The sequence below is a fragment of the Periophthalmus magnuspinnatus genome, chromosome 4, assembly GCF_009829125.3.
Source record: "Periophthalmus magnuspinnatus isolate fPerMag1 chromosome 4, fPerMag1.2.pri, whole genome shotgun sequence".
NCBI lineage: Eukaryota > Metazoa > Chordata > Actinopteri > Gobiiformes > Gobiidae > Periophthalmus > Periophthalmus magnuspinnatus.
This window is the reverse complement of record NC_047129.1, coordinates 1,403,173-1,423,648: the sequence shown is the minus strand read 5'-3', so window position 1 is coordinate 1,423,648 and position 20,476 is coordinate 1,403,173. Positions and strand designations below refer to the sequence as shown.

Here is a 20,476-nt window from a genome sequence, read left to right as displayed (position 1 = left end):
GAGACAGGTAAGGGGGGTCTGGGACAGGAAAGGGGGGTCTGGGGCAGGTCGGGGTCTGGGGCACATTGCTTCGTCTCCTTGATCCCGCCGCTCCAGGGCCCTAGCGGCGGACCACGGTACAGCAGCTCGACCGAGTTTCCTGTGGCGTTTCCCTGTTTGAGGGACAGGAACTCCCTGCTCGACTCTTCTCCCCCGCCCATGATAATAACACCAACCGAGGAGAAGAGGAGATTCCTTTGGCCGACGACTAAAAGTAAAAAGTCCTTATTGAAGGAGCTGCCGTGTGGTGCGATCATCAGCCCGGCTTCATGGCGGTTTAACTCCGGCTTCTATCGCTCAAGTTTTCCAAGCGAAGCCACCACAACTCCGGGTAAGAGATTGAAAAGTTACGTTCAACTGTATTTCCAAGCCAACAACTCACGATAAAGACCAAAACAAAGTTGCACACTTCCTAACACGATCGTTTGTAGCATATGGTTATTAAATTAAGTGCAGTTTAAATGGTAAAAAGATAATTAGCCTGACTAACTGCGCGTTACAGCCGTGTTCCTGCTCGCGCTCAGGCCCCGCGGTGACTCAGGCCGCGGAGCAGCAGCCATGCCCCGGCCACAGCCATGCCCCGGCCACAGCCACAGCACCAGCACACCGACAGCACCAGGCACGGGCATTTCATACGATTATTGACTATATTTTACTCAAAACCTTCGTATTTTTATTTTATCGCGTTTAGTTGGGGTTTAGCTTGACCAGGTGTTGACTAAATGTGATTACAGTGGTACTGTAAAATACATTATGCACCCTTAAACTAAATTTCCTTAGTTTTATAACATATATTGAATTAAAACTAGTCTTTTGTGGTTTATAGTTATGTTTAGAAAAATCACTACACCCCATACACTGTTCCTATTGCATGGGCTATAATGATACTTCATAGAAAAAAAAAAAAAAATCCAGAGTGAGCCTAAAGTCTGGTTCTTAAAAATAACACAGACAATCTGTTTTCTTATTTATTATATTGAATATCTGTGTGTCCATGTAATGAGGATCTAGCAGGTTCCTGGAAGGTTCAAACAGGAAGCTGGAAAGTTGACCCAAGCTGCCTTAAATCAGTAAAATCTGTGATTCTTGAATTGTGTTTAAATGTACTATGAATAATGTTCTCATAAGCATAAGACATAATACCTTACCTTCCCAAAATGGTGTTTCAATGTTTTGTCATATAAATAATCTTTATCATCCTTCAATTAGACACCGGAGCATGCAGCACTGCAGTTTTGTTGTGGTTTCTTTTTGCTTTGAAGAATGTTGCCTGATTGTATTTAGAAAGGGGGTGAGCCACTGAAACCAAGCAGTGGGTTTTAGATACAGCAGAATTGATTACTGTCTGGGTTTGACTTAACCGGATATTTACAGCAGATCTTCATTCAAATGTTAAAGAAAAATATCATTGCAGAGAGTAAATCCCAGTTTGATTTGTCATATTGTAAATGATGTATTACTTTCATTTCACACCTTACCAACTGGCCTTTGGTTTCATGAAAGTGTTGCATATAGGTTAGGAAAAGTTGTTGCAAAAGTGATTGGTGCATATGCACTGAATGAGTTTGTCAATGTAGGTGTTAAATATGATACAATGTTGGCATAGGGTATGCAATGGCATAGGGTATGCATTTACTTATTAATACTTAAAACCTAATAAGTTTTGATGTAGATGCTGTTAAGATTCAGGAGCTTTATAATCAGTTTTAAACAGTTTCACAATTGAGATTAAAAATACTAACTTACTAAAAGAATAAATGATTAGTTGTATAAAGTGACTTGACTCTTGTGAGATGTACAGGATTTGTGGCTCACTGCATAGAGAATTTACTCACAAATTTTAATATCTTTGAATCCACATCTGAGCACTGTATTTTTACGGCTGTGAGACTTGTGCATTGGCAGAGGTGTTCATATGTGCTTTTTGTACTTAAAAAAAAAAAAACTAAAACGTATGTGAACCATTTTTGTTAATCTTTCATAACACTTTGGGTAAAATTATTTCGTCCTCACATCGACCTGAGAGATCACAATCAAATTGAAATTGCAAAAGTCCAAATACTCAGTTGCAATGATTCAGTTCATGTCCTGGGTAAAATTATTCCTTGTGATTTTACCTTCTACATCTTCTCATATACATGTCATTCTTAACTCTTTGTGTAATATTACATCTATATTTTCTACAATCCTTGATCGAACTATTTGTTCAGGTTTAAAACTAGATCTTGCAGTGTTATTGCGTGATGAGATTTGTCTTGGCACACCCTGCCTACCTTATTGCTAATCTTCTTATGACCTTCACCAACACATGCCGTGCCAGTGTAGTGCTGGGCACCCGACACTCTAAATTAAGATTAAAGTGTTTCTCCAATTAGTCTCCTGTACATCTCTATGGGCCCAGACAACTGCAGACTGCCTTAAGAGGGAACTGGCCACTGAGCTTTAGCCGTAGGGTTCCTGTTTTCATCTCTCATAAAAGAAACTCGACAAAAGCTCTATTGAGTGGGACCCTTTTGTTTGACGCCTCATAATGTTCACTTTCTTCACAATACACATGTCAGACTTTCATGGTTAAAGTATCCATTCAAAACCATTTTCTTTCTCTTTCTTGAGCTTTAAATTCAAGGTTATAGGAGGACTAATACTTTCAGTTGTATCACATCAAACTTCCCTCTTTTTTTTGGCCGCTGACTAAAATAAAAATAAAACAGTCATGACGCGTCATCTGAAACTTTAAATGTCTTGCCTCTAATGGCTTCCTTCTCTTTTTCAACAGATTTCACAACAGACCACACTTATTTTTACACTGCAAGTGTTATGTTGATGTAAAACGGTGATAGCTGCATAGAGCTGAGAGATGTGAAATTGCTATTAACAAGATTATCATTTTATTAAAGTTAGCTGCAAAACAAGCATCAGCTGTCAGATGAAATGGTGGATGTTTTAGAAATGAATATTAGTGTCCAATTCTACGACCCTTGGACACAGGGGTCCGGGAAAACAGGCCCCGTGTCCCCCGCCATCTTCTCCCCTTATGTGTTGTCTAAAAAAAGTGTTTTTATATATCATTGTATATGGAAATGGATATCGAGTATCAAGTTGTTTTCCATAGTATCAAAATTGAGTTTAAAAGGTTAAGTGCTGTGACAGCAACAATACAGTTCAAAACCTGTGCAGTGCATTTTTGACAGCTCTTTCTACCATCACAATTTAAACTATTGAATCTTAAGAATGCTGAGAGTTGAGAATCATTTAAGCTTTACTTCCCCTATCTGTTTCTGTAAAAACACGATTTAAATCAAGACTAAATGTTCTGTTGCTCTAATATGAATTCCCTCATGCAATAATTATAGTATTATTACTACATTTGCAGAAGTTTTTGTATTATAACACAAAAACAACAGTTGTGATTAAAGCCATTTGTGTTACCCATTTTATGATCTTGTAAAAACAAGAAATGTGTCGTTGAACTCTACTTACCTTAATCCCAATAATACTCTTAACAAAGTCTTAACCCTGTAACATGTTAATTGGACACATTTCCCTAGAGTAAGTGATGTTTTCTTCAGATTTACTGGTAAATGAGATAGTTCTTTTTTCCTTTGCTTTGAGCTGTGTTTACTCCAGTAAATTGTCCATTTTGAGAGGGTTGTTATTATTGTGTACTCCATTCTAAATGCTGCAGATTGTCAAAGTCAAAAGTAGCATCAGAGCAAATTGGCTTAAAATCCATGGAAAGAGTTAAAATAATTGTTTTTATTTCATGTTCAGTCAAAGTCAGCATTATTGTTTCTAACATTATATGCTTGCTGATGTGCTTCCTAAAGAGGTCTGTATGTTAGATATTCTCTACCAGTCAGTACATGCTCAAAATATGTCCAAGTGAGTAAGTGAGTGCTGTCCAGATTCACATTTTTTGACATTCACTAACATCACAAACTCAAATAGTTTATTAAATAACAGTTTGTATGTGTGTGTGAGAGCAGGTGACACAATTGGTAAAATTGATCAAATTGATTTGTGCCCCTTTGACAATCAGCCAATATGAAAAGATCATTATACTCTTATTGCTTTGTTTAATGCAGCTGCTTTTCCCTACCTCTTTCCCCCTTTGGTTAACCTCTGTGCAGAATGAGTGACAGGTGGATTTACCCAATCACAGTGAAGTGTGAACTCTCAGATAAGAATACCCCTTTAGGTACCTCTTAAGGCAATACAAAAGTGTGCACGAGTTCTGTAGAAGACAAAATAAGTCACTACAGTTAAGTTTGATTTGACTTGACTTGTTATTACTTTCTATTACATTTGGCTTCTTTTGGTAGTCCAGTTTAAATTACATTAAATGCATTGCCTCTCTTCAGCCTCAGTATGACGACTGCAGTGACTCTGGAGGATGCCCTGTCTAATGTGGACCTGCTGGAGGAGCTGCCCCTCCCAGACCAGCAGCCCTGCATTGAACCTCTGCCCGCGTCTCTCATGTACCAGGTCTGCTACTGCTTGTGTCAATGCACAGAAAAACTTGCTTCATTCAACATTACCGAGATATCTAACAAATAACCAATATACACTACATTTTGTATACATTTTATCCAATTTTGGTAGTTATTTTGTAATGTTTTAGCCCAATCTTTCTAACTTGAACCTTTGTCATTTACCTTATGTACTATTTTTGATGGACTGCTTAGCTCTTAGATCTTGTTATTTATTGCAGTTCATAAGATACTGGCATTTTCCTGTTCCAAAATTGTCTATGGACTGCACCAGGTGTTTTCAATGTATTAATTCATATGTATAACCTAAATTTTTTCTTGACAACCAGTCACTTCAGCTAAAATAATGTTTTAAAGTTTATGTATGTCTACTCGTATACTTTGTCTTACTCCAAAATGATTCTCTGTTCACAGCCAAACTTCAACACTAACTTTGAAGACAGAAATGCCTTTGTCACCGGGATTGCCCGATACATTGAGCAGGCCACAGTCCACTCCAGCATGGTACAGTCTCACATTCACATTTTATTTTTATTTTAATTATCATTCTATTTAACCGGGAAGATTTGCATTCAAGAACATCTCTGTAAATTTCCTAGAATTGACCTAACAGATATTTTTTAATTTAGCAGTGATGTCCCTGTCATTAAGTTCCAGGGCAGATGTGACTACAGAAATACAATATAGTGAATGAATAATGCATTGTGAAGTTGGGTTCAAAAAAGCAAAAGGATGCAAGAAGGCTAAAGACACATTTGAAACAGCCATAAACACAATCATACTAAATTACAATGGACAAATATTTAGCTACATTTAAATCAAATTTAAATAAAGTGAATATATGTATAAAGAACGTACAGCCCCTTGAAGAGGCCTGAACTGCCTATGCTGTATATTTGTTGTTATGGAGCTGTCACACTCTGAGAGGGCCTCCCAGTGGACACATGGATAAATGAGTTCTATGGACTGAATCTAACAGGCAAAATGGGCCTTTTATGTTTAATCACTGAAACAGAATTACTCAGGAACTGTATCAAAAAGCACTTTGTATTGGGACCTGGCTGACTGAAACTCTTCTTACCAACCACTTGTGAATGAAATAAATGGTGCTTCTTTTGTGTTGTGTCTTGGCATGTTTGTCATAAATTTCCTTTCTTAAATTAGAATGAGATGTTGGAGGAGGGTCAGGAGTATGCTGTCATGCTATACACCTGGAGGAGCTGCTCACGTGCGATACCACAGGTAACATTTCCTATATTAATATGTGGTATGATTTTGAGAAGTTGAGGGTTCAAGTTTGCCGTGTTGACACTGTGTGCCTTCAATGGAATAGCTGGCCTTGCCTTGCTTTAGGTGACTCTACCAGTGCAAATCTCTGTACTATTGTCATGAAGGAACACAAGCTTAACATTTTCTTGATTTGACCATCTTATGCTATTCTATTATTTATTTAAACTTCCATAGGTAAAATGCAATGAGCAGCCAAACAGAGTGGAGATATATGAGAAGACTGTAGAAGTCCTTGAACCTGAAGTCACCAAGCTTATGAACTTCATGTACTTTCAGGTAATGTGCAGGTTTTATTTGATATGAACAAAAAAGATTAAGTACATCAACAGTATACACTTTTTCATTGTTTTATTCAATACTGTTTTTCGTTAAAAGTCACGTTTAAAATAAAAATCTGCAAAAAAAGAAAGAAATGTCCATATTATTTATTTTCCCTTTTTAAACATTGTTTATTCTTCACCTTAGCGAACTGCGATTGATCGTTTTTGTGGAGAGGTGCGTCGCCTGTGTCACACCGAGCGGCGGAAGGACTTTGTGTCAGAAGCGTACCTACTCACTCTGGGAAAGTTCATCAACATGTTCGCAGTTTTGGATGAACTCAAGAACATGAAGTGCAGTGTCAAGAATGATCACTCTGCATACAAAAGGTACTGGGCACTAGAGGGCGCCAATGTCAGTTTTATATATTTCTTATGGTCAGCCTTGGAAATGACAAATATTTGGTTTTGGGTTTGTTATGCGGTTATTTCATCAGTACAGTTTTTTTCACAGTTACTAGTTCTGAGTGTAATACATAAACTGTAAGGCAGTTGAGCATATGACTCCAGGTTTAGCAAAGAAGTGTACAATAGAAATCAATAGACTATAGAAATGAAGCTATTCTTGACGGCATCGTGCTTTCTACTGTATGAATGCATGTTCTTTCTTATTGTCTCTTTGCTTCAAGGTGTTTCTTTGTGTCCAGGTCTAAATGTTCTAAAGTAACGAGGAGATACATTTTCCCTATACAGTATTGTGTAATATAGTGGCTAAAACATTTCAGTTTATTGTTCATTGTTTAAATTGTGTATTTTAATGAATTAATCATTGAAATGACTTCTATACAGAGCGGCACAGTTTCTCAGAAAAATGTCGGAGCCTTCCTCAATCCAAGAGTCCCAAAACTTGTCCATGTTTTTGGCAAATCACAACAAAATTACCCAGGTTTGTGCAGAACTTTATTCCTATTTATACCTTTGGGTGAAATTTTGTGGGTAAGGATTAAAATGACTGATACAGTGGCATAGTGCTTACATCCGCTTTCTAAAATAAACAGGAAGTCATCTGTTATAACACATGGCAACTGTTGACAGGGAGAGATACAAATGATCACAAATGTAACATGTGTACAAAATTAAATACATTATTATGGTACATTGTAGAAATCACATTTTTCTTCCCTCTTCTCTGCATCTCTCAGTCCTTACAGCAGCAGCTGGAAGTCATTAATGGATATGAAGAGCTGCTGGCGGACATCGTGAATCTGTGTGTCGATTACTATGAGAACAAGATGTACCTGACTCCAGGAGAGAAGCACATGTTACTGAAAGTGAGTGTGCACCCTGACCCATAAGAAAATCTCTGTTTCTATAAATGTCTATGCTCAGACCATTAAACCACCAGTTTGACCAAGAAGATGCATTATGATGAAAATATCATTATTGATACAGGACATGCATTACCGTTACACAAATGATATGAGAGCCGTGAGACACAGCTGTCTGTGTCTCCTGATGCAGCCAGTGCTTGATATTATTACGCCCGAGTCCCTACAGGGTGTAGGGCCTATTGCTTTCCCAATGATGAGTGCATTTGACCAGACAGTGCTATGGGGAATCTAAAGATTTTTCAAAAAACATATAGTATGTTGTTGCTGTGGCAACGAATGTATTGTTATATATACATATTTATATATGTATAAGTATATATATGTGTATATATAGATATATATGATATATATGTGTGTGTGTGTGTGTGTGTGTGTGTGTATATATATATATATATATATAATATATATATGACATATATAATATATATTAAAAAAAACTCACCAAATTGGCCCCCCCCCCAAAAAAAAAAAAAACATGTTTCAAAACCATGTTGGATTTTTAATTGTGTTGCCATCGTGGTGCGCGAAAGCACCAATATTCTAATTGTAAATTTCCCGTTGATGAGAAAAATATTAGTGTCATGTAATAATGTGAAACGTGCAGCTTTAATTACATTTACAAAACATATCTGCTATCTAGTGTTACAAAAACATTCAGATTTTATTTAGCTTTATAAAAGTTGATAACAAATCAACAATTCAGAGAGTTAATCATGGACAATAATGTAATTAAACATTTGTATTACTTGTATTACTATTTTGCTTAAATGTTGTGGTGCTGATGATGTTTCAAATAACAGTAACTATAGTGTTAAAGCTACCATCCTTAAGTTTATATGTTTTATTTTTTTTTACAGTTGTAGATGGCAGATGTGAAACCTCAGGCTTATAGTTTATGCAAATTAGTCATGTCGTTTTTTTAAGTTTTGTTACTGGAAAACGTAAACAAATATGGGGAAAACTGCACTAAGCAAATAATATCAAATGGGCTGATGTGGCTCTACAGTAGTTATGCTTAATACTTTATAAAGTTATTTATAGTTTATTTATGCAGAAGATTTTAATTAATAATCTGCTACAGGGTATAACTTGAAAATTTGTATTCTCAAAACTTTCGGTTTGATCTGTGCAGTGAATTGTGGGATGCCCAGTAGCTCCTTGCCATTGGTTAGGAACTTCCCGAGGGCCCCATGCTAAAGGAGCTATGAAAGAGCTCTTAATTGCTCCTTTCCTTACTCCTTCCTAACTTCACTGATCAATTTGTCATATCTGACATGACACGCCTCCAGCTCAATGAGAAGGAAAGGAACTTCCTAGGTGCATTTACCCAGTTTGGATGGGACCTCATCAGTGCTCTCTCGTCCTCTGTCAGGATAAAGCTGGCACAGTATCAGACTGCAATAACGTAGATGACATTTAGTGATGATATGTGAAAATACAACAGGGCTAGGTCGGCCAGTCTAATTACAGATGGCAGCTTTAGATAACAATGGCAGCAATGTTTTTGACATCGAGATTTTGTATAAATAATTGTCAGAATAATCTGAGCCTTGGTCTTAACCTCCTAAGACCCGAGCTCTTGCATGACATGCTTGATTAATTTATCTGTTATTTGAACTGATTGGGACCTGGTGAGTGTAAAAACAAAGAATTATCTTTTTACATTATGCAGTTTCTGAGAAAAGTGATAAAACGAATGTCCTCATGGACATTTTAATCATTTTAATAAAACATTTGAATAATGATTTGCAAAAATTAGTAAGTGCCTGAACACAGCAACATTTATCCTGAATGTAAAAACAAAATGAGAAACAACAATTGCGCCTCTTGAACAATGTGTCTCATGTGAAGTGCTGCTGACAGGAGCAGGAAGACATAGGAAACCTTTACAAAAATTCTGAACATTCTTCCAACATTATTCTTCTTCTAAAAATTTGCATTGTGGCCTCGACAACCCAAAATGTGTTCTCCACATGTGGACGCCAGGTCCTAGGAAGTTAATGTAAATTATATTGTACAATATCTTTTTATTTTTAATGAACATCAAAATTGTTACAGGAACACTCCCGTCTCCTTTTGTGTGGGACCTTCTAAAATATAACATTATAATGGAAATCACTTGTGTGCTCTTTTATCTCTTTTCCAGGTAATGGGCTTTGGTTTGTACCTTATGGATGGAAACAGCAGCAACATCTACAAACTGGATGCAAAAAAAAGAATAAATCTGACTAAGATTGACAAGTTTTTTAAGGTAAGTGGATTGGAAGTGAATAATCACCAAATACATAAATCACCATTTATCTGAAGTAATAATGTTATTTGAGTATATGAATCTTCCCCCATTTATTGTACAATCCATGATATATACAGTCAGTCATTAGTGAGTGTTGTTGAAGAGTGAATTAATTTCATCAGTATAGATTCAAATGAAAATGTTTATATTGTGAATGTTAAACTATACATAATAAATTTTACAGGCAGCCTTGTTCTCCTGTTAAAGCGCATACGATATTTTGCTCTTTGACCCACAGCAGTATAACAGGAGCATATAATGTTGTTTACACATTCACTAGACTAGAACAGGCTCTATAATAACTACAATGAATGTTGGCAAATGCACTTCCGAGGAAAATCACAACAAAAGCCAAGATATTATACAACACATTCAAATACAAATTAATATAATGTGGAAGATTGATGTCTAGAGCCATTTTTACTGCGTCTATAAAGCATGGGTAAATAAATTTGTTTTGATAAACGAGAAGGTGAATGAAGGGAATAAGGCAATGAAACACAAGGGAAGGGAGGGAAATGCTAGATACAAAAAGTCATGCTTCCAATAGGCATTGTGTGGCAATTTGGAGACAAGACATGTACAAATTGATTAAGATGATGGATTAGAGCATGATGATTAGGCAATAGTAACTGTGCCCAATAAAGTGTAACTTGTTATTCTTGTTACATACACTCTATATTCCAACTTAATGAGAAATATTTTCTTTCCAGTTTTTATGCGACAGGCTTCATGAAATTGCCATAGATGCCTGGAAGGCAGTTACAAATTAATTTATGTTATGCTCATCTTCACAGCAACTCCAGGTGGTCCCCCTGTTTGGAGATATGCAGATCGAGTTGTCCCGCTACATCAAGACAAGTGCTCATTTTGAAGAGAACAAATCAAGGTCTGAAGAAAATGATATCCTATATTTCTCATTGCACAATATACAGACTGACAGAATTGTCAGGCAAAGTAGTTTTTGGTGTGATCAAACCTTTGATTATTGAACTGAATTTTAATTAAGAATAAACCCCATTAATTGCATAGCCCAACCCAATAACATTTGAGATCACATTTGGTGATTGTTGCCTGCTTAGTACTGACATTATCATCTAATTCATTTCCTTTGTCCCTTTAGTTGACTGTCTTCTCCTCCGCAGGTGGACTTGTACATCAAACTCTAGTAGCCCTCAGTACAACATATGTGAGCAGATGATACAGATCCGTGACGATCACATGCGCTTTATCTCTGAGCTGGCTCGCTATAGCAACAGTGAGGTAACATCTAGACTCCACAGGCACACCACTTAATACTGTGCTGTCTTATTTATGTCCTTGAGAACAGTATAATTGCAGTCTATTGTTTTGATCATGATAACTCCAGATTTTTAAATGAAAAGTGTCAATAATAACCTCTTATTTTCAAATTGTAAATGTTTATTTAAAATATTTAAATACGCAGTCATTTTGTTAATTTAATTGTTATTCTTATGAACTGAACTTGTGCAGTGCCGTCTCGATGCAGTCTCTCATATGTGAGGGATATTTGAATTTGTGGCTGTGATGTAACAGGATTTGCAGCAGATGTCTTGCCCCAATGGATTTTCTAGGGTCACATTTCTGTGGCTTTCAGATGGTAATTTGAAACCTGAACTGTCAGAGGACTAAAGTATTTCACTGAGATAACAAGTGAATAAAGGAACTAAAAAAGATACTACGGTACATCCAGTGTGCTACTCAAAAGTCAATTATGGCACTGAATACCTTTATAGCAATTTTCCTTTATTTTTCATGATTGGAGAGCTTTCATGTGGGGTTCACAAAGTATTGGGTTTTTAAGTCTGTAGACGTTTTACAGTACCAGAGAAAATGATTTATCTGGTCTGAAAAACTGTTTACTTTGTGTGGCTTCAGAAATGAACCATAATTGTTGCTGTTTGATATTTTTTGCAAATGTTTGTAATTATTTTTAAGTAAATTGTTGTTTCCACATCTGTTACAAAATAACAAAACAGTATTGAATGTTTTTCCATGTACAGGGTGTTCTTTGAATTGATAATTTCTTTGCGTTACTAAACCTTTTATTGTCCTATAGGTTGTGACTGGGTCAGGTCGGCAGGAGTCCCAGAAGACAGACTCCGAGTACAGGAAACTGTTTGATTTGGCTCTGCAGGGCATGCAGCTGCTCTCCCAGTGGAGCGCTCATGTCATGGAAGTGGTAAGGAACAAGAAATTTAGTAGCTTAAGTTAAAATAGAAATCAATCATAAAATTGTAGCTTATAGCATTCCTTATTGGCAGTTGTCAAAATCTGTCAAACACTGCATTTATTGCCACTTTTAATACCTCATTTAATACCTTTGGTACAAGGAGTCAGAAGTGGCTTTATCTTGCCAAAATAAATGTAGACAGTATTAAATGAAGATCTTTTATTTGGTTAAATCACTAACAATGGAATAATAGAAAATACTGTATGCCTGATGTACACAATGGTTTGGAGGTGGACCATAACAAAAGGTCCATCTCATTTATGAGACATACCTCCACTGTAAAATCTGATTATAAAAATATTGCTTTTTCATGAAATCCAAATGTAAAGACCCAACATTTAGAAGTCTAGTGTTTCCTAGGTATTTTTATTTATCGCATGAAAACCTCCCTGATTGCATTCTGGTCATGTCATATTTCAGTAAATGGCTGGAATACAATTAAAAACTTGTGTGTTGTAGTATTCCTGGAAGCTGGTTCACCCCACTGACAAATATTCCAACAAAGAGTGTCCGGACAATGCTGAGGAATACGAGAGAGCCACGAGATACAACTACAGCAGCGAGGAGAAGTTTGCACTTGTGGAGGTAAGTTTGGCCTTTGTATGGTACATTTTCAATATAAAAATCAAAACTGTGTCACATTTTATACAGAAATTTAAACCAGGATTACAATAAGGCTATATAAAAAACACAAAAGAGCAATCACACTAGACCAGTTTTACAAGGTATTAACTAAAAATAACTGTTGAAAGACAATATAATGTTATGATACTGATATTGCATTTGTAGATACTGATTAAAACCAGAAAACATGGTGCTACTTTTACATTGGCAATATTGGCATGCCATTAAACAGAATCAGGGTTATTTGAAACCTTCAAAATAATCTATATTATCTGGTGGGTGATGTATCACCGACGGCTTGCTTTTACCCAGACTTTAGTCTATGCTAAAATGATGTCCGTTTCCAGGTGATTGCAATGATAAAAGGGCTGCAGGTGCTGATGGGACGAATGGAGAGTGTATTTAATCACGCCATTCGTCACACCATTTACTCAGCGCTCCAGGATTTCGCTCAAGTCACTCTGAGAGACCCACTGCGCCAAGCTATTAAGAAGAAGAAGAATGTCATACAGAGGTACCAATGGTTCAGTACACTGTGCTCATGTGAAATCATCCGGAATGTCTTAAGAGCCTATTGTTTAAAATGGAGAGATTTGGATAGTGCAAATTCTTTGCTATCCCTTTGTCATCTTAAAAAAAGTTTGAACCTTGAACCCCAAACTCTAAAATCAGGTGTGTCCAACGTGTCATACGTTTAGCTTTTGGGTGTCTTATCTTTGCTTGAGAACATTAACAAACCTATATGGCAAGATAAAACCATAGTGCTGCATTACCTGAGAAATATTACAGACACTTATTCAGTCAGTATAGATGTCTCATACATAATTGATGTCTGAAAAGCTTCCACATAGTCATTTCCATGGTCGTCGTCTTTATTGAAAAATCACTGAACTATTTCATAAGTTCTATTTGAAGCTGACTTTCAGCCCCAAAAGAGAAAAGAAAGAAGATGGAAAATCTTTGCGTAGCCGAGCAAAATATTGGGCCTATAGAGATAAAAACTCAATTCAGTCAAACTCTGGGAAAACCTTCTATTTGATTTTGAAAGGCAAATGTTCACTTAAATCTTAAATCAGTTGTTTTATGCCATACAAGTCATTCTGAATGTAATTTGGGTCACTGCCATTTTGAAGAGATTCCCTTGGTACAGTTTAATGCTTGTGTGTGTGTGTGTCTGTGTGTGCGTGTGTGTGTGTGGGGTGTGTGTGTGTGTGTCGGGGTGTGTGTGTGTGTGTGGTTGTTTGTCATTTGACATCATTGAGTGCTAATCCTAATCTGTAAATATTGACCATACTATAAGCTATTTCAAATCTGTCTCTTTTCATAGTGTCCTCCAGGCCATCAGAAAGACGGTATGCGACTGGGAGACTGGCCGTGAGCCTCATAACGACCCAGCCCTCAGAGGAGAAAAAGACCCAAAAGGAGGCTTCGATATCAAGGTCCCTCGGAGAGCTGTGGGGCCCTCGAGCACACAGGTGTGGACTCGCTACACTCTGCCTTATCACTGTTATTGAGAGGTTGTAGGGAATTACCAATTTTACTAGAAATCATAATTGTATAAAACACAAGAAAAATTGGATAAAGCTGCAGTTGTCAAATTTGTTTAATAGAAATCAAGAAATACCGTGCGTGCAATTAAATCAGGGTGTTGCAAAACAATCATAGGAAATTTAGATTCTCCAGTTTACATTGTACTGCCCTGACAGATGCAGCTTACAGCCCTAAAAAGAAGAAAAAATGTTTGTACCTGCCTCACCGCAGCTGTCAGGCCACATAATCTGTCATATGGCCCTGAGATTACGTCTCCATCTCACCATGTCAAAGTTGCACCGTCTCTGGATGGGGGTGGGGGGAAATGAGTTAATAAAGGGGCACAAGGGCTAATACACGGTCACTAGGCTGATCTGTATTCATGCTCATTCACCTCTTTATATCTTCATCTACATTTAGATTTGACCTTATTGGGTCATTGTAGCTAATGAACAAAGCGTGACGAGGTTTAAATTTTGGTTTCGTCATGGTTTTATGTCACATCTACTTTCTGAAGATTGTGACTAGCCACAACATTAGACACAAATTAAGTCTTAGCTACAGTGACTCCTTTTCTGCATCAGGATAAAACTAAAACGCAACTCTGTTCATAATGCATTTAATATTGCCTTGAATAAAATTAAGATGAGAGGAAGGATTAAAGATCTATTTATCAAGACTTGGCACAGCCCACAAAGACTACACTGACGTCTGACTTTATAGATAAATACACAATGGTACTTGTCGCCAATTGCTAGTAGTTTGCTTCTTCTACAACAACAAATACTAACTACAAGCTACAGAAACTACTACTTCTAAATGACACTCTAATGGGTGTGTGTTGCAATTGGAAATTATACAAGTAGTGGTTTATTGGATTTTTAAAATCCTGTTTCTAAAATTATTCAATTTACAAAAAAGATAAGATGGTGGGGCTTCAAAATGTCACCAGCCTGATCTGTATTCACTCTCAATCACTTTTTATATCTCATCTAGAGCAGGGTCATAGCCGTGTGACCTTGTGGTGCTAGTTTTAAATTAATACGTGGAAGCTCTAAATAGTAATGCACTTAGAATTCATATCTCAACTTCTTTCATATTATGTTCTCTTTAGACCTCTGTGGATCAGCTTAGTGCAGAAGCAAATCTAATTACAGAGGTTATATGTTTTTAGCAGTATAATCAGACAGATGGTAATTACTACAAATTTCCTCTTTTCCACTTTTTCTCCTTGTTTTATTTTAAGGCTACTATATCAATTCTTTATTCTTCACTATGTTCTACTAGTAATATGCAGTAGTTTTTTACACCCTTACTTATGTATCCAGTAACATGGTCTTTTGTTGTGTAAAATAAACAAATGGAGCCTTAAATCACACTCCGGTGAGTTTATATGAAGTCAGTTTACTCCTGGTTTAGTTCTGGTTTAGTCCTGGTGTGCAGTCTTCAGACTAGATTAGTCCTTGTTTAGACCTGCTTTGTCCTGTTCTCGAGTCTAACGTTGATTTGGCCCAAACCCTGATCAAGGAAAGCTGGTCTGCAACCTGACTGAACTTGGTTTAATTGTAATTTATCCTACCATTTTCAACAAACACTAAGTCAACTGATGTTTTTTGCTTCCAGTAGTTCATAATATTCTGTGTTGTGTCTGCAGCTCTACATGGTACGAACGATGCTGGAGTCTTTGATTGCCGACAAAAGCGGCTCCAAGAAAACTCTCCGTAGCAGTTTAGAAGGACCCACCATTTTGGACATTGAGAAGTTTCACCGCGAGTCGTTCTTTTACACCCATCTAATTAACTTTAGTGGTAAAAACTTTTGAATTAACTCTTCAAATCCTCAAATAAATTTATTGCAATAATATGGTCCTGCTGTATTTTTATAGAGACCCTCCAGCAGTGTTGTGACCTGTCCCAGCTGTGGTTTAGGGAGTTCTTCCTGGAGCTGACGATGGGACGTAGGATCCAGTTCCCCATCGAGATGTCCATGCCCTGGATCCTGACAGACCACATCCTGGAGACCAAGGAGGCCTCTATGATGGAGTGAGTGGAACAAATCCATTTTAGTATTTATCATCTTTATAGATGTCCTATCTGGAGGTTCACAAAAAGACTCAGTATCTTAGTACACACTCGAATACACTGTGTGAAAAGTTAATGAGGGTTTCAATTGTGTTTTGCTCATGTTATCCTTCATTAACATAATAACCGGTAAATCACAATTCTTGGGATCAAAGTTAAGATCAGGAAGACTCTACAACTTCCCTATACTTTTTTTCAACGTGAGGAGATCCCAGGCAATGCCCTAAAAATTGTGGATGGTTTCAAGTCTGTTTTTAATCTTCTCTGCGGGATTACGCTGACAACCTGGTTTTATGTAAGCCATTAAGCACTTGCTCTACAGCTGTTTAAAAAGGCCAGGCTGAGACGTACCCACTTCATTCACAAATATATAGGATTATTTATGGTCACATCGAGGTCTGTTAAATAACTAATGTGTTTGGCTTAGTCTTTAAAAACACTTTCTTCTGTTGGATTTTAAGATTGTCCTTTACACTTATTTTAATTGAAAGTCATTGAATTTCAGATATGTGCTGTACCCTCTGGACTTGTATAACGACAGTGCACACTACGCCTTGACCAAGTTCAAGAAGCAGTTCCTGTATGATGAAATAGAGGCAGAGGTACTTAAAAAACAAATTTTAAAAATTCCATAAGGATTCCTTATTGGGTCGATCCTGTGCTTAACCTTTCTCTAACCTCTCTTTAAGCTCATTTATAGTCTGTCTATCACAGTGTGTTCTGAAAAATGTCTTGAAGGTACATTATTTTATTTTCTTCTCTCTTCAGGTAAACCTGTGCTTTGATCAATTTGTCTACAAGCTTGCGGACCAGATATTTGCCTATTACAAAATTCTAGCTGGAAGGTAAGTCATTGTCAGTCTGAATAAATTAAATACTGTGGTGTCTTTTTTACCTTTTGAATAAATATTCCATTACCCTACCCCTTGATTATACAGTCTTGTTTAATAAAAGATAATTTAACTGCTTATTCTACCCACATTGTTAAACCCCAAAGAGAGGCATACTTTCACCAAAGAGACAGACAGAAAAATCACTCCCACAATTTATTCAATGTCTAAAGTTTTGGCACTTTAAAACTTACACTTGTATTAACTTTTTATTCCTCCATTTCACAGTCTACTGCTTGACAAGCGCTTAAGAGCAGACTGCAAATCCCAAGGAGCCAATATCCCCTGGCCTGCTTCCAACCGCTATGAAACTCTGCTCAAACAAAAACATGTCCAGGTATTCATCGTTATATATTTATTCACTATTTTTTCTTTTAGCTACATGAACATATTTTTTTTTCTTTTTAGCTCCTTGGTCGCTCCATTGATTTAAACCGGCTCATCACTCAGAGGGTTTCAGCTGCTCTTTACAGGTCTATGGAATTGGCCATTAACCGCTTTGAGAGTGAAGACCTCACCTCCATCATGGTATAGTAAAGATATGATCCAGTTCACTTTTTTATTAGGAATCAAAGGCAAAATATTTTATTTGGAAATCCTATTTCATTTTTTTTTACTAATTAGCTGCTTAGACTGCTGCCCCCGTGACCCAGCCCCAGAAAAGTGGAAGAAGATATAGGATATTTGTAATATGTTTGGAAATTCAGTTCACAGTGCACATTTTTAATACGTCCAGAAACAGTAACCTGTGAAAGAACACTGTAATATAAACTACTACTTCAACGTCTGCGTCTACGTCTTTTTGGCTTAATCATTCACTGCACTATGCATTACTGATTTCTAACACATATTTAACAGGAGCTGGACGGTTTACTAGAGATTAACCGGATGACACACAAACTGCTGTGCAAGTTTTTGACCCTGGACAGTTTTGATGCCATGTTCAGAGAGGCCAACCATAACGTCTCTGCTCCATACGGCCGGATCACTTTGCACGTCTTCTGGGAGCTCAACTACGACTTCCTGCCAAACTACTGCTACAACGGGTCGACCAACAGGTACGCTAATGGATTCTTAAAATATTTTTTTCTTTTATTCTTCCTGTTTTGACTTCAACTCAATAGGGATGGTTAATTTCAGTGTCCTAAGCACTTAAGGTTAAATTCTGCTACTTGTTACAACATTTTCATTGTGCCAAGACAGACTAAATGCAAGGTCAGGGAAAAAAAAATTGTATATTGGCCTGCCACAGTACTCGGTGACCAAAATTTCTTCAGGGGTTACTTTTTACACTTCTTTGCATAGTATCACTTTACTAAATAGTATTTTAATTCTAATATACAGTACTTTTGCTGTTACATTTACATTATAATACATTTCATATTTGGCATAATCTTTACAACATTATAATTACACTGTCTTTTTTGACTGTAAATGATGATTTCTTTACATGGAGTACTGTGTAAAGACAGTCACCCACTACATTTATCTAACTAAAAATCAGCATAAATAGTAATCTGCACTGCCTCCATCTCAAGTGAACACCATAATGTTAAAACACAGGGAGCTTCTGCAGTCGGCATCTGAGTTTGTGGACAGAACCAAATGGAGAAGTTTATCCTTGGATTAAATAGAGATGATTGTTTTCAAAATAACACAATACAGATTAACAGCTCATATCACCATCTGCCAGACAGACTTTACGCAGTGTGCATGCAATGCTGATTGCATTTTGCATTATTGTATTATAGACAGAAAAAAAAAAGAATAGAAAATTATGTGAATCATTGTCAGTCTGACTTTAAATATGTATAATTTTGTCTTGGCTTTCTGCTTGATTTTAGATTTGTGCGCACTATTCTGCCTTTCTCTCAGGAGTTTCAAAGGGACAAACCACCCACAGCTCAGCCACACTACTTGTATGGCTCAAAGGTCAGTACATGTTATCATGCTAATACTTTTGACAAGTGAGGCAATTGCATCTGTATTATTTACTACTTCCCACATTGAAGTAATGCATATACTATTCTGTGCTATTCAGACCATATAAAAATACAGTAGTGACTGTTACTGCACATCTTCTTTTACCACCTTTTAACTCCTTTTAAATGCTAATGAAACCTCATTGGTTTAAATTTCTTGCATATTCAAACATCATCTTCAGGGCTCCGGACTAAATTATTTTTTCCAAGAGCACTTTAGCCCCTGACTGAAATCTACACAACAGAATATTTAGGGGCGCACGCTAGAAAATTAATATACATTAAAAAACAAAACTATTTTATATTATAGCCCTAAATTTATTTGCTTAATATTTAAATTTAATGTAGCCTGCAAACAGATGTTTAATGCAGACAGATATTTTGAGCAGGAAGCAAGAAGCAAAAGTCATCTGTATATATATATATTTATTTATTTATGAAAAGTACAGCAGAGGTGTGCAAAGGAGAGGGTGGTGTGGCTCATCCAAATTATTACTGAAATTAAAACATTTAATCTGCAAATACTAAGCAGTTTTAACTGAGAAAATTATTTAACTTCTGTGAATTTGAATTTATCTCACACAATAAAATCTACAAAATACTGGTTGCACATTTGCGAGTGCTTGAAAAAATACTTGCAGAGATACCAAAAATTGAAGTAAAATACAAGCATTTGGTCGCAGTCTGTCCCAGAACAAAACAAAAAAAGTATGGAGTTACAAAAATACAAAATAGGGAATCCAAAGCTCATTTGGACCTACACAAAGAAGTAATATGTTTGTGCCATGTTGTAGAAAGACTGTTAATTTCCACCCACTGTCCATGGACAGGTCCATAAGATAAAATGCTTACCTTACAAGTTGTCAAACATCATTTATCCATTGCCTGCATTATTTGGTGGTTCCCTGGAGGAGTTGGAGTTATAGATGATCGCAACCTTTGACAAGCCATAACAGCCTGATCTTGTCCAATCTCAGAAACTAAGCAAAGTGCTTCACCCACATTGCCTAATATGAAAGTATGTGCCTGATGGGAAGATGGAGCAGATTGGCAGACTTGCTTCCGTCAGTCTGCCCCAGGGCAGCTGTGACTACAATGGTAGCTTATCACCACCGAGTGTGGAGAGGATGAACAATGCACTTTGGGTGTCTTGAAAGCTGCTGTATAAATCAGTGCATTAGTCTTCTAAAAAACAACACAATAGACTAACCTTACCTCCAGCTGCAATGATGAGTGGGCCTATGCAGAGGACAAACGGTGGCAATAAATTATACCTTAATCTCAACTTGCTCCTAATTTAAAGTTAGAAAGGGATAGAATTTTATGATGGTTCTAGGTCCATGTCTCTAATAAAC

General features: G+C 36.8%; 1 protein-coding gene across 1 annotated transcript in view; it reads left to right on the top strand.

Moving 5' to 3' along the window:
* Nucleotides 1-108: 108 nt before the first annotated feature.
* Nucleotides 109-20,476, top strand: part of cyfip1 (cytoplasmic FMR1 interacting protein 1) — a 31,662-nt gene continuing 11,294 nt past the window's right edge. The window contains exons 1-23 of the mRNA XM_033965610.2: nt 109-370; nt 4,401-4,524; nt 4,944-5,033; nt 5,694-5,771; nt 5,994-6,095; nt 6,285-6,466; nt 6,926-7,022; nt 7,279-7,407; nt 9,614-9,718; nt 10,558-10,649; nt 10,906-11,023; nt 11,841-11,963; nt 12,474-12,599; nt 12,986-13,152; nt 13,966-14,113; nt 15,823-15,976; nt 16,054-16,210; nt 16,755-16,851; nt 17,018-17,094; nt 17,368-17,476; nt 17,548-17,667; nt 17,998-18,197; nt 18,984-19,071. Of these exons, the coding sequence (XP_033821501.1) occupies nt 4,408-4,524; nt 4,944-5,033; nt 5,694-5,771; nt 5,994-6,095; nt 6,285-6,466; nt 6,926-7,022; nt 7,279-7,407; nt 9,614-9,718; nt 10,558-10,649; nt 10,906-11,023; nt 11,841-11,963; nt 12,474-12,599; nt 12,986-13,152; nt 13,966-14,113; nt 15,823-15,976; nt 16,054-16,210; nt 16,755-16,851; nt 17,018-17,094; nt 17,368-17,476; nt 17,548-17,667; nt 17,998-18,197; nt 18,984-19,071 (2,676 nt within the window). The 5' untranslated portion in view covers nt 109-370; nt 4,401-4,407. The remainder of the gene's footprint in view (nt 371-4,400; nt 4,525-4,943; nt 5,034-5,693; nt 5,772-5,993; nt 6,096-6,284; nt 6,467-6,925; nt 7,023-7,278; nt 7,408-9,613; nt 9,719-10,557; nt 10,650-10,905; nt 11,024-11,840; nt 11,964-12,473; nt 12,600-12,985; nt 13,153-13,965; nt 14,114-15,822; nt 15,977-16,053; nt 16,211-16,754; nt 16,852-17,017; nt 17,095-17,367; nt 17,477-17,547; nt 17,668-17,997; nt 18,198-18,983; nt 19,072-20,476) is intronic.